Source organism: Kogia breviceps, chromosome 1 (assembly GCF_026419965.1).
Source record: "Kogia breviceps isolate mKogBre1 chromosome 1, mKogBre1 haplotype 1, whole genome shotgun sequence".
In the NCBI taxonomy this organism is placed as follows: Eukaryota; Metazoa; Chordata; class Mammalia; order Artiodactyla; family Physeteridae; genus Kogia; species Kogia breviceps.
The window spans coordinates 47,064,266-47,079,278 of record NC_081310.1 but is presented as its reverse complement, the minus strand read 5'-3'; the positions used below and the strand labels follow the sequence as shown (position 1 = coordinate 47,079,278).

The 15,013-nt window shown below is 36.4% G+C and overlaps 1 protein-coding gene across 4 annotated transcripts in view; it reads right to left on the bottom strand.

Annotated features, from left to right (window-relative positions):
- Nucleotides 1-7,101: 7,101 nt before the first annotated feature.
- The window catches only part of COP1 (COP1 E3 ubiquitin ligase), a 284,440-nt gene continuing 276,528 nt past the window's right edge, over nt 7,102-15,013 (bottom strand). For 3 of the 4 annotated variants that reach the window (XM_059051973.2, XM_059052006.2, XM_059051981.2), the window contains 2 exons: nt 9,624-9,668; nt 7,102-7,445 (listed from right to left, as the gene is read on the bottom strand). In XM_059051973.2, the coding sequence (XP_058907956.1) occupies nt 7,428-7,445; nt 9,624-9,668 (63 nt within the window). In that variant the 3' untranslated portion in view covers nt 7,102-7,427. The remainder of the gene's footprint in view (nt 7,446-9,623; nt 9,669-15,013) is intronic. The other variant, XM_067031134.1, reaches the window with a different exon arrangement.

Genomic DNA, 15,013 nt, shown 5'->3' with positions numbered 1-15,013 from the left:
CTGGAAGATAAGAACACTTCCTGGGGAATGAAACCTTGGGAAAACGTCGTTGGCCTCCACTTGTGGCTCTATGGATGTGACTGTTTGCCACGATAATCAATCTCTTCTCTTGCCTTCAGTCACAATTCCCCCTCCCTTCTCTACTCTTGTTGCCTGTGCCGAGAAATGAGACTGAAAAGACCTCAGTAAAGGTGATGCAGGTTTTTAGCCCGCAGTCACCTAAACCCTACTCTAAATCTTCTCTAGGGAGAGAATGCACTAAGCATGTGGTAGGAGAAGGGACATTTCAGAAATTTCACTGTGAGCATTTTCCTAACCTAACTTTTCATGGCAGCTATGATGGTGGCCTCTTGGCAGGTCAGCTCATAGGCAGATGTCATGTTCAGAGAGCACAGGGATAAAGCCATTTTACGGACACACTGAGATTTCCAGAACAGCTAATCTAACCTTTCAACCTTCCATCCTTTTGTTGTTGATTGCTTGCGATTTTTATAATTTATACTTCATTATGCTTCATAATGGAAAGAAACTGAAGAGTGATTACAATTTTAATATGCATATGCTAATACTACCCTGTATATTCAAGGAATGCTTTTTAATTTCCAAGAGTGCCAGAGGCCTTTCCAGAGAAGATATATTACTGAAACTGCAAAGCTTTGCAATTCAGTAACACAGGAACATCACACCCCAGTTCTAAGAATAGAAGGGTGCCTTTCCCAAGGGAACCATAGAGCTCATGAGAAGTCTCTCCTGGGACTGGCCAAACAGAATTTGAAAAGTGGAAATGAGGACTCTTTCTTATGGTATAACACTGACCAGAGTCTGGTCTTTAAACATGAAAAACATTGAAAAAGTATAAAGTGCTTACTAACTGGGCTGGCATTTAACAGTGGTTAATTTGCTTAATTTAGGAAAAAAGTCATTTTGTTGCATCTTTCAAAATTTAACCCTCAAAATTTGCCATAAAATATGTATGAATACTTCTAAGAGACTCAGGCATTCCAAAGAAACATCAGTCAGGTTCCAAGTCTCCATGAAAGTGCTATGAGCTTGAGAAGCTCCTTTTATATTCAGAAAAGAAATTTCAATAGCTGAGGATGAAAGAACCAGAAAGGAACAGGTAGGGGGACTGGGGGGAGCCAGCTTTGCAAAATATCCTCTGCTTTCCCACAGACAACAGGCTGCCTTAATTAAGCATAAACCTTTGAGAATTCAGTGAACATAATCTCGACCCCAGCCCTCTCAGGTCTCTCCATTCAAGGAGTGAAGATCTTCATATTCTATTCAAACAGTAAAACGTCTAAAATGTCTTACTGTTTACTGAGCTTTAACAGAAAGAGTGCCCCCTGGTTCTGTGCAAATGCACGTACCAAGGTAGGTCAACACTGCTTGTGCGCACTCCTGTGGAACTGCTATCAATCCAGCGACAAAAAAGCTTTAGTCATGTGGTGTGCCCTCCAAAATGGCCTTCCAGGTTCCTGTGGTACAGACACACCATTATGGAAAGAGAACCCCAATACTGCAGAAATACTTTTATTTACTAGAATGCAAGCTCAGGAACGATTGGATTTTTCCTGGTTTTCCTTTTTCTTTTCCCCTGTCTCTGCTGTATGGTGAACGCTTTAGAATACAGGTCAGCAAACCTGGGCCTGCAAGCCAAATGCAGCTGGTGGATTTTTGTACGGCTCATAAGCAACGAATGGTTCTTATATTTCAAAATGCTTGGGAAATAATTTTTGAAAATATTGTGATACATGACAATTAAATGAAATTCAAATTTCAGTGTCCATTCATAAAGTTTCATTAGAACCCAGCCACTCTCATTTGTTTACATTATGTCTAGGTCTGCTTTCACATGCTACAATGGCAGAGTGAAGTTGTCGTGACAAAGACCGTATAGCCCACAAAGCGTACAATATTTACAATCTGGCTCTTTACAGAAAAAGTCTTATGACCCTTAGCCTGGAAGAGACTACCTCATAATAGGCACTATTTGTTGAGTGAATAGAGCCACCCTACGCAAATGGCTATCGGAGCTTACTCATCTCTTTTGAGCAACAGCCCATATCCATTACAGACCACTAGTTGAGGGTACCAAACTGGGAGTGAACTGGATTATTATTAGGCTGCTATTCCACTGAAGCTCACTCACAAAAACATTTCTGGAATAAAACATTCTTTCAGGTGTATAAAACTAAAGGTGAAGCCTTCCATTTAGAATATACTATTACTTGTGTTTGCCTTGGTTCTTTCCCTTGAAAATCCTGAACACTATTTTTTATGTGGTTCTTCCAAAAGGCTCCTAAACCTCTGGTCACAGATTAGTACTGACAGTAGGATGAAAGCAGGGCATATAGGAAAATCCATAAAATCATTTGCAGAGAGACTGCAAAATATATCACACAATAATTGATTAACCTAGACTGTTACCGCCTTTGGGAAGTTTAACTTAGAATTCATGAGAACCCCTACCCAGTTCCAATGCAAGATCTCCTTCAGAACTTGGGCACTAGGGAGTTTGATTCAAAAACTGATCAAGGACAAATGACTCACAGAGAAAGGAGGGCAAATTAAAACCATAAACAAATGGGAAGATTTCTTAATTCTCATATTGAGAAGCTGTAATGATCTCAAGGGAAAAGAAACAAATAATTGTAGGCACTCAGATGCCTTAGTGACTAAATCATAAGAATGACAATGGAATTTGTATAGTATAATCTTATTTATTAACAGAGATGAGCATATCATTCTCAGTAAGTAGAATTTAGAGATAAATATGGAGTACAGAGGTTTACTTTTGCAAAACTATACAATTTCTTAGTGATAAAGTTGAGACTGTAACTTAAAAATCCTCTAAACTCCATGTTTGCCTCCATTTTTGTCTGAAAGTGGTCGCTGGAACAGATCATTGTGGTTCATTGTGTACCTCTCCAGCTTCAACTCACACTACTGTCTTGCACTTTATTTTGTACATACTGAATCTATCCTCTTAACTTTTGTTTTTGATAAACTTACCTTAGAACAGCACTTTTAGATCTACAGAAAAATTGCAAAGAAAGAGTTCCCATATAGCCTACACTCAATTGCCCTATTATTAACATCTTACATTAGTATGGTACATTTGTTACAATTAATGAATCAGTACTGACTGATTAATGAATTAACACTGATCAGTCAACCGAAGTCTATACTTTTGTTTAAATTTCCTTAGCTTTCACATAATGTCCTTTTCTGTTTCAGGATCCCATCCAGGACATCACATTACATTCAGTCATGTCTCCTTTGGCTGTGAGTTTCTCACTTTCCTTGTTTTGATGACCTTGACAGTTTTGAGGAATACTGGTCAGGTATTTAGTAGAATGTCCTTCACTAGGGATATAGCTGATATTCTTCTCATTTACACTGGATACATGAATTTGGGGGAGGAAGATCACAGAGTCAAAGTGTCAGTTTCATTGTATGATAGCCAGAGTACATAGTATCAACACAACATAACTTTTGATGTTGACCCGGATCACTTGGCTAAGGTAGTATTTGTCAGGTTTCTCCACTGTAAAGTTAATCTCTTTTTTTTTCTCTCGTTCCATACTGGACTCTTTGGAAGGAAGTCACTATGCACAGCCCATTCTTAAGGAGTGGGGAATTATGTTCCTTCTCCTTGAGGATGGAATAGCTACATAATGTGGAAGTCTGCATGGGAAACTTTTCATTTATTTATTCAATCATTTACTTATATAAGCATGGACTCATGGATATTTACATTTGGGGTTATAATCTATAATCCAACACTAGTTTATTTTGTTGCTCAAATTGTTCTAATTTTGGCTACTAGAAGCTACTTGAGCCTTTTTCTTTGCTTCCCTTGGTCTTGAATGTTCCTTTACCTCTTTTCAGGATTCAGCTGAGATGAAAAATATTCCTAAATCCCCTATCCGGATCCTAATCTCCCACCACTCTAGATTATATATTTTTCTGGTACATCTAAAATTTATGTCTACTATGGTACTTACATATTTATATTTATCTGTCTCTCCCACTGGACAAGAAACTTTTTGAGGGTAGTGATTACATCTTATTTATTTTATATGCTTAGTATATAGTACATAGTGCCTCGCTTACACAAAGCAGGAGCTCAACAAATATTTCTAGAATGATCACTATGATTTTCTCTTCAGTCCAAGAATCCAGGAGTGCCTAACATGTTAACCAGAAGCCACACAGGAGTTGGTTACTAACTGCTCTGGTAGGAATTACAAGGTGCTACTATTGTAAGTATTAATATCAGTCATGAAACACATGTAATACAATAGGCTCAAGATCTAAGTTAACACTTCTTCATGTCTCATTTCTAAGTAAGCAGACTTTTCCTGAATATTAATCCCAGTTACATGGGCATAATTACATTAAGGGAAATGACAAATTACCTTTATATTTAGAACCAAGGGTAGGCAGCTTCTAGTTTTGCTTAGCTTAGAGAAGTGGTGTCCTCAAAACAGCACACAGGAATTTGGGTCATGAGGTTCCCAAGTGACCTGCTCCTGGTTGAGGACTGCATAACCACTGAAGAAATAAATTTGCTGAGCTGCATTCTTTGTTGTCAATACATACTATGAGAAAATGACTTTAAAAATTAATCAAGAATCTTCCAAGATATAGGAGTTAAGACGAACTCTAATAAGCTGAAACTGGTTTTTAGGTTGGATTAGGCTAGTCCAAACCACCATTAACTCTTGACTGATCACCTTCCTAACTGTACTCTTGCCCTCATCTATCCATTTACCATAAATGAGATTGTGTCATTCCATTTAACACTTCCACTTAACTGCTTTTATAACAAAATTCAAATTTTCAGGCATGCCCTAGAAGTTTCCACATAACTTTTGGGCTCCTTCACCTCTTCAAATTCATCCCACACTCATCTCTTCCGTGACTAGTAATGGTCCAGCCATGCTCATCTTTCTGAGGTCGTGGCATGGTCCCATAAAATTTTTGATGTCTAGTAGCTCAATCTTCTTACAAGAACTTTCCAAAGTTTTTCAGTCCTTAATGTTTCTTATGCATGAGTTCTGTACCTAAGAACAAAGGCAACTATGTCTAAGAGACCCCTACAAATACACTGAAATAAAGATTAGATTAAAACATAAAAACCCATATTCTTTATGAGTTAGAAGCTTTTTTGGTGTTAAAATGTATATTATCTTTAAGCTTTAGTTAACTAATATGTTATTTTTCTAAGAAACAGTAATATTTGTTTGATTTTGACATCAAAATCAAAGACTAACTCAAATTTTAAAATGGTTTCTATTTATAAGAAAAACAGTTAAACACAAATTTAAATAAAACAACACTGCCTTCTTAAAATAATAAGTTATTAAAAAATTGAGTCCCTTTGATAACTAAAGCTACCTTATTGCAACCTTCCAAATGTATGGAAATTAACATAACCTTACAATGCTGACAACTTGAAATAAAACAAAGAGTCAGACCAAACAAAAGCCGTAATAATCTGCTTCTATTTAAACACATTCAAAGAGGCATTAACTCTCTGCTTCTATTTTGATGACTTTCTGGACATATCTGCCTAAGTAAAGTTCTTTAAGTGAAGTATCTACATGTGAATATTCTTTCTATATTTTTGCAAAAGGACATTCATTAATCTCAGAAAAAAGCCCAACTGACATTGTTCTGGTTGATGACAAGTGTAACTTTTGAATGATAGTGACTTTTTCTCTCAGAATTGAGTCCAAAAGTTACCAGGTTCTTAACTCCCAGAAGTTAGTTAAGATATTAAAAAAAAAAAAAAAATTCACTGAAGCTTGAGGCTGACTCATTTGGCAGTAAAAACTGACCTGAACTAATGCAAAACTATTTTTAGTCTTTATTAATCTCATGTAACGTGAACATTCATATATTTGCTGCAGAAATATTAATGTATTTGAAAACAGTATTGCTCCAGACTCTGTTGGAGGGTGTTATATAATACACAGTATATGTACCCTATTACTTCCTAAAAGTCAGAAAGTTCTAAATTCCAAAACGCATTTGGCCCAAGGGCTTCAGATAATGAAATGTGACCTGCAGTAGGTTTCAATAATTTTAAATAGAGGGATACATGGGATATTCTGATCACCCTTATTATCCATATACTTATCACACCAAGCTTTTCCAAGTGTCTATTTTTATAAAATACATGTGGCATATAATTCTGTTTATGTCTTTTTCTAAAAGTGTTCAGACTTAAAGTAGCTCAAACAGAAAGCTTCACATTACTTTTGCTTGACTTGCTACTATTAAGTTCTTTCCTTTTACAAATTGAAAACAATGTGTGAAACTAATTAGACAGTCTAAAAGATTATATATGGCTTGGAAATTTGGATAATAGGGCTTCAATTTCTTTTCCTCTAAGTGAGAGGCTGGCAAACCATGGTCTGTGGGACTCCACCTATTTCATAAACAGCTTATGCCCATTTGTTTATATATGGTCTGTCTGTGGCTGCTTTTCTGCCACAATGGCAGAGTTGTGTAGTTGTGGCAGAGACCATATGACCTGCAAAGCCTAAAATATTTACTATCTGGCCCTTTATGGAAAAAGTTTGCTGACCTTTGCTCAAAGTTGATCACCCCACGATGGTACTAATACCTATGACTATCTGATAGCCATGATTTTATAAAATAAGTTGGTTTGTCTACATTTAGGGCTTATTTAGGGCCTAATGGGTAACATTTCAAAGGAAAAGACAGAGATAGCTGTCACAGACTGATATTCCCTTTCTGTTTGAATGTGGTCTCAACAGGTCAAAATGTTAGACCCTTGGCCAGATCCAGAGGGACTGAGGAATCTGGTACTTGCTGATAATATAAATCTGGTCAGAGAATGAAGAGAGAACTTCATAAAGTAATTAATCTTTCTACCTGCTGTAAACATTAAATTCACAGAAAAGAATCCATATACTTTGTTGATATGCATAATTCCAAAGAGGTGGGGAAATATGGACCTTAAAAATTATTAATCAGTATATTATACTATAGTGTATGTGTGCTACTTCTTGAAAAGATAAAATTATCTCTTGTCACATTGGACAAAAAGTTTCCCAGCTCAGCTGTGGCTCAATAAACTTTTATTATTTTTTGTTATTTATTTTTATTCAAAAGAATTTGTTTCCCTATCACAAAAACTAGATAACCATACCACCAACAGCAGCAAAGTCCGTAGAGTTACATGGATGTTGGAGAGTTCACTGGGTATTCCTAATGTCCCAAAGGTCATAAAGGAGGGAAAAAAAGGAAAAGAAAAAAATACTCAAAACAAATCCAAAACCCATGATGACTTTGGGGAGAGACATCACATGACAGTTTCTGTCTTCTCTTATTGTCAGTTGCAGATGTATTTCAGCTGGATCAAGTACAATTCAACTTGAGTAAACCCTTCATACCAACTCTAGCACCTAATAGGGAGAAAAAAGAATCAGTATAATAAAATAGTTTTAAAATATAGAAAGAGTTTAATCAGTCTTTATTATATTGTAAATGGAGAACCAAATCAAGTAGACTTTTCCCAACTGCTTTGGCTAAAATCAAAGAATTTGAAGGGATTAGACATTAATTCATTCTTACTTTCAATTCAATAGTTGCATGAACTCTTTCAGATTAGTTATCTCCACAGTCAACAGAGAAGCCTTCAAGATAAACTACATAAAACATATAGATAAATGAACTGACTGATGCATAGCATGAATATAACATTTTTGGAATATTATGTTGGTATCTTTCCACATTCATAAGAAAAAGTTTACGTATTGCTGTTTAGAATTTTAATCCATTTATTTCTTGCACTGATAAACATTGTATAGTGATCAAGGTATACAGGACCTAAAATCTTGTCTTTTCCTATTGCTTCATTTATTTTCTAGTCAAGCATCTGGGTGTCGAGATATTTTGTTAGCTATTAGAGTTAAAGTAGTACCTTATCATATAAAAAAGTTGTGCTAAAACTAAAAATAAGAAGAATTATACTTCAATAAAGATGTATAAAAATAAATAAAATAAAAATAAGAAGAAGCAATGATCAGTTATAAAAATAGTATAAGAAATGGCTGAGAAAGGACATCGAACATGTGGACAATTATGAGCACTGTCAAAAAGAATTATGTTAGATGGAGACTGTAATTCTAGGTGGCAAAGAATTAAAGGAGCAACCTATCTTCTGCCGTGCTAAGGGTTGGCTTATATCTGTGCTTTCATAATGCTTTTGGTCTTTACATTTGCCAAGCAGGCTACTTTACATAAGAGGTCAATGCTGTTGAACAAAAATCTTAGATTTGTCACTGAAATCCTGTAAGTATGTATGTAGCTTTGAGCTTTCTGTAGATACATTAGCAATCCCAATTGCCTCAAAGGCCAAACTTGTTGAAGAATACAGTACAGCTTTTTCAATACATGCCTTGCCATGAGAATAAAGAAAAACTGAGAGACTACAGAGAGCCACTTAAAACAGAGATTCCAAGACCTTCTACCATCTTGCTTGAGGCTTCCAGAACACAGCCCTGGCTCTCTAATGAGGCTTTCCAAATAGAGAAACTGGCTGCATAAAAAGAAGTATACCATGTAAATTAATTTGACCAGCTAACAGTGCAGTTCTGCTTTGAGTTTGCTCATTTCATCTCTGTAGGACAATGTGTGAGGCTTGGATTTGCTCTCTTGGTTGCTGGGTCAGTCTCCACTCAGGATGAGTGGAAGGAAGCCATGTCAAAATTAATGCTAACTGGCAGGAAAACAGATACATATTATTTAAAAAATATATCCTGACACTTCTGTATCAGCAGAGAATAAGTAGAAAGAACTGGTACCCACAGAATAAGTGCTAATCAAACCCATGTACTAAAAACCTCCTCCAAAATGGTGTTTTGTTTAAAAGCTCATTGCTTAGCTCAGGATTTATTTATCCAATGTATTGTGCCCAAGTGCTGAATATCCAATGGTATAACTAGATAAAATTTTTACTTCCTTGAACTCCTAACTACAAAGAAAAGTATGTGAAAAACTATATATGAATTTGGGAATGAGACTGTGAGCAAAGAGATATGAAAGTTTTCAGATTACACCAATGGCATGATCACATGATCAATCAATTTTCAACGGAACACTAGAATACCTTTTCTTCCCCTAGCAACTGAGGAAAAATCTCCTTGTCATGGAAGAGAAGGAAGAGAAACACAAGGAAGAGAAGAGTAAAATCAGAGTAAGACATTTTAGAACCTGGTGGATGTCTAAGCATCTGCTGCTGTATCTTGGATCTTGTTCCCTGAATACCCTGTGGGGTAGTTGCACTGGCATGACAGAAGCTCAGCAGTGCTCGCCCCACCGTGAATGCTTAACAGTCTTCATCTGTTTTTCATCCTGACCGCCTTTCAATCTCTTCAGCATTCGTATAACCTCTAACAAGTACTATCATCTTCCCCATAGTTGCAAGCTACCTATTCTTTTCCCCTTCAATCAAAGCCATTTCCAAGCAGACAGAGACCCATGATTTGGCATACTCTCTAAGGCTTAGTACAACTCTACATTTCCATGTTATAGTTATAGTCTGTTATAGCCTAAAAATGGAGATGTATAAAATAGCTTACCTTAATTGTACCCTGACTGTTAGCAGCAATCAGCACATTGGACTCCTAGAAAAGAACAAGAACTTTTAGAGTACAGAGAAGGATTTCCTGGAGGGCAGTCCAGGAGAATAATTTAATCTTCATCCTTCTTTTTTCACTTCACCCTAAGACGCCAATACAATCTAAACTGGAAAACCAACTTTAACATGTTTTTAACTACGAATTATAAATACAAAATCCAATATTTTGAGGATTAAGTTTTAATAAAAAAAAGTTAAGTTGGAAGCAGAGTAGGAAACTTTCAAATGTAAAGAAAAATAAAAGAGAAACAGATTGCCACTAGGAGGAAAGCCAAGAGAAACAAAGACTGAAATAAAAATAAGAATAACTTGAGAAAAACAAAGTACACAATCCTTTCCACAGACTCCCCCTTCATTCACTTTCTCCCATAAGACACCAGTAATTGGCATAAATCTCTATTGCTAGCTATTTGGTATTAGAAAAACAAAATAAAACAGAATGTGAATATTCATCTGGGAGAAAGAAGGCTATCTTTCTTTTTAATTATTCTATCACTCACTATATGCATTTTTAACAAACTTGGTGATCACTTGAAATAGAATGCATGTGGTAACATATTTTTTTAAATATTCTAAGCCTTAAGAAAAAACTATCTCTGGAAGGTAGAAAGGGTAGAAAAAGAAATAGACAAGACTGAGTTTACCAGAGAGAATCTCATTGAGTAGGAAGAACTAGGACATTGGAAACAGAGTCTAATATGCTCTGAGCTTGCGAGTATAGACAAGTCTTTTTGCTTTTAAGAGCAGGTGGCCAGAAGGAGGTAAACAGACTCGAAACTGCCATAGAGGCCATATGGCTGATGGGAAGACCAAGTCCAAGTAATAGCTTTCAAAAACAGAGAAAGTGGTCAAACTTCACTGAAGTATAGGATCTGTCTGAATACCCTACAGGTTTTATCAGAAAGTGATGAAGAGAAGAAAGAAAACTCTTGATCTGTATTCTGGGAAAGTTATTTCAGCCAATTTGAGTTAAACCTTAGTTTCTTTGATACAAGGCATCTGTGCTCTACAAACTTCTACATTTAACTTTCTCTTTGATTCCTAGTAGAGTTACTTTTGAAAAATGCTCATCTTGTTGCTACTGGTGAAGAGGAAATAAATAATTTCTTCCACTAACTCCAAAATTTGGGGGGTCAGAATATTCCTTGAATGCAGTCAGTGGTGATAGCATCAATGGTCAGTTGTATCAAGAAGGAATAAAGACATATGTTTCTTCTGGAGGTGGGCATGGGAATTGCTGATGATGGAGTTTGGAACACACAACCCCCAAATATGGCATTGTGGCATATTGAATATTTCAAGCCAAAGGAGTTTGAGAAAATGGCAAAAGCAGGAAGCTCACTCTGACCTCCCATATCCCTCACCCTTTTCCCCTAAAACAGGTCATAAAACCTTCAGGTGGGAGGTGCCCTCCCTATAACCAGAGTAAAAGAGCATCCTTATCTCCAACGACAAAGGAATGCTAAGAAGAATCCAAATAAACAGGCCTTGCCAAGTTTCCCTGCAGCTTACTACTCCTGAGTGCAATTACCTCACACCCCCGAACCTATCACATTGCTACATGACTATCCACTCTTCACAAACACAGCAGAAAATACACAGGTCTATATCCTCGGGTATTCTTTTCCTTATGAAGGTTCCCATGTCATGTAAAACATATTAAATAAACCTGTATGCTTTTCTCCTGTTAATTTGTCTCTGTCAGCATAATCTTCAGACCCAGCCAAGGACCCTAAGAGGGTTAGGGAAAACTTTTTTCTCCCCTACACTGGTATTTTCCTAGCTGAGCTTTTCCCTTAAATCAGCACATGTATTCTTGAAAATAGTAACACAGGTAATATAACATTCACTAGTAGAATTAGTTTTAATGTCTACTTCGGGGAATTATGGGCTATCACTGGGGCTGAATGTGCATAGAATTAATACTTCCATATTGGGGTGTGTGTGTGTGTGGTTGGAATAAGGGATATTCCCAAATGCCCCTTATTTAACTACTCCTTTAGTAAACTGAGTTCAGAAAGTGGTTGGAGTGAGTGTGAGGTATCCTTAGGGAATATAATAACTCACTCTGAGCTGCTCCAGAGGTGGAATTTCTACGTCTGCCTCAGAAAACAAAACGAGGCACTGTGGTGTAATGTGGATTTCTTTCTAGCAAGAACTTTAAACAAGCTGTGTTGCATTACAACTGCCACCAGAGAACCCAGAAATGATTGTTCTGTGAGTACCATCCAGAAATGAAACTCCAAACAGATGAATCCAGTTTCTGTCTGAAGGAAGACCCCTGTCTCGAGAAAGCAACCACCACCATTAGATGCTGCGGAGTCACCAAGAACTGCTGCCTCTGCCACGGGGACACATAACGTCAGGGTAATAAAAAATGTATACGCCAAAGTGCTCTCTCTTTCTGCCATTTTGCTTCTAGTCACCTTTAAATACAGAAGAAGGTAGAAAATCCTGGTGGAGATGAAGATTCACCCTGAGGGTAAGGGGGAAGCCACTTCTGCCAGTTATAGAGATTATGAGTGACATAAATTTGTAATTCTTAGTGGAAGAATGTTTGAAAAATGTGATATATTATAATACAGTATGAAAGAGTATGCTCAATACATATTAAAAAAATCTAGTTAGATCACCACATAAGAGGGATTTGAAGTCTGTACAATTACTACACTAAACCCACGAAGGAAGACATCTGATGACTACCCAACATAAATAAACGATGTCTTTTTATAACCTGAGGACTATTATGGCATTAAGAGGTGGCCATATTAGGTGCTACCAGAGTTAACTCTAAACACCTTTTCCTGTGGAGACAGACAAATATCTCATTTACAAATAAGCCAATGCAGAAAGTGATTGCCCAGTTGGAATCATCTTTTAGGACTAACATATAGGTGACAGAGAGTACAAGGAAATTTTAGAAACACTCAAAACTATTCAAATGAACAAACCATGAAAGAAAAATAATAGCTTCACTTCTCAGTATGCCCCTCCCTCCAAAGACCATGAACGAATTAAAAAGGGATTTAGGATTAAACTGTCAGATAGCTAGATACTAGCTTAAGATAAATGAATTTTTACATGCAACAGAAAAACAAAACCAGGTATTTTACTTTAGCATAGAGGTACAGAAGTGATATGTACAAGGTTATCACTGTAGGTTTTGAGTGATTCTTGTTTGCATTTTGAATGACTAGTAATTCTTAGCTGTACCTGTACCCTGCCAGAGCCCTAATATAAGTTCTGGTTGAATGGGTTGTTTTTACTTGCTAAATAAAATTAAATGCCAGCCAGTAATTCTCGTTATTTTCTCCCTCTTTCTTGGAAACTGGCAGTTTTGCTGCAAAGCCCTCCTCAAGGTTAAGATAATAATGCAACTACTATTTTCTTCTTAAGATAAAGAGATTAAGAAAAGACAGTAGAAAAATTAGCAGCAAGTTTTTTATAAAAGTAGAAGACACATACATAAACATATACCAACTTGCTTACAAAGCCAGAGATATATGTTAACTTATACTAAAACAAAACTAGCATCCATTGGAACAGTTTCCTTTTTTCTAGCTTGCCTATAAAAGTGCCATTATAGCTACTACATTAAAATCCTGAGCAAGTTGAGAATTAACAATTATTCACTTAGTTTGCAATTGGAGAATTTATTCCTAGAGATAGATAATTGATTTTAAATGTGAAGCAATTTCACTAGATATATGAATATGTAATTTCAAAAACTTCTATTTCTGGCTGTGATAGAATAAATGGAATGGATTTGCTCTCCTACTTTAAGCAACTAGAAAACTGAACAAAATACATAAGACAATACTGGACAACAGGCAGTACTGGACTGTGATCACTACAAGAGGAGAAACAAAAAAGGTCAGTCCTATAATCACCCTGGCTTTCTGCTTGGAGGCAATTTCTGGAACACATAGCAAGGAAAGGGGAATCCAAATAGAGCACAGAGGAATCTGAGCAGACCATAGCAGACTAAGTTGAGGAGAGAGAGGTGTAAGCACAGAGTATCTGTAGGGCAGCTGGAATTTGTAGGGCAAAGTACCACAGAAGAGAAAGCTACTTAAAAGTAGAGTTCCAGGGGTCCCCTTGTACTGGGGTCCCCTTGATTGTATATCAGAATAAACAACTGTGTGTTCATAGGTTGAAACTACACAAAGCCAGGCAAATAACAATGAACAGGGAAAGTACAATTACTGAGAATCTACAACATTATCAAATGCCAGAGTTCACACAGGGTTAGGAGATGTTTGAATTCTGACCAACCAGAGTGAAAAGAACATTCAGTGCCCTCAATGAACATTCAGGGCATTTAGCAGAGTCCCCAGAAGGGTCATGCCCTATCAGTAGGGTAAACTAGCCTTAAGGCAAATGTTTCTCTAGACCAGGGATCAGCAAACTGATCCTGTGGAACAAATCCAGCCCACTGCCTGTATTTTGTATTTCAGTTTTAGTAGAATCCAGCCACAGTCATTAGTTTATAGTTGGCCCTCTGGTTCCACATCTGCAGATTTAGCCAACAGTGGATCAAAAATATTTGGAAAAAAAAAAATCTAGACAGTTCCAAAATGCAAGATTTGAATTTGCTGGCAACTATTTACATTTCATTTACAACTATTTACATAGCATTTACATTATATTAGGTATTATAAATAATTTAGAGATGACTTAAAGTATGCAGGAGGATGTACTAGATTATATGTAAATACTATGCCATTTTATATAAAAGATTTGAGCATCCACAGATTTTGGTATCTGTCAGGGGTCCTTAAACCAATTCCTGTGCATACCAAGAACTGAGGGTATATACTGTCTATAGCTGCTCTTGCACTATAGTAGTAGAACTGAGGAACTGCAACAAAAACCATATGGCCTGCAAAGTGTAAAATATTTGCAATATTTAATTGCAAGGACTAAAATATTAGTCCTTTAAGAAAACGTTTTGCTAACTGCTACTTTAGAGTCATCCTAATAAAGTTTTAAAAAAGTGTCAAAAGAATCAAGTTTATCTCCAAAAACTTAACTTTGTCAAAACAAACTTCAATACTCTTAAAAAAATTCAACAAAATCTAGACATTCAACAATAAAGCATTCACAATGTGTAGCATTCAAGAGGCAACAAGCATGACCTATAATGAGGAAAAATTCAATGAACAGAAACAGATCTAGAAATGACAAAGACCGTAAAAGCAGCAAATGAGGACTTTTAAAGCAAGTATAATTATATTCAAATATTTAAAAGGAAACAATGAACTTAATGAGAAGAGAAATGGAAGACAGAAGTATAAAAACCAAATGGAATTTCTCCACCTGAAAAGTACA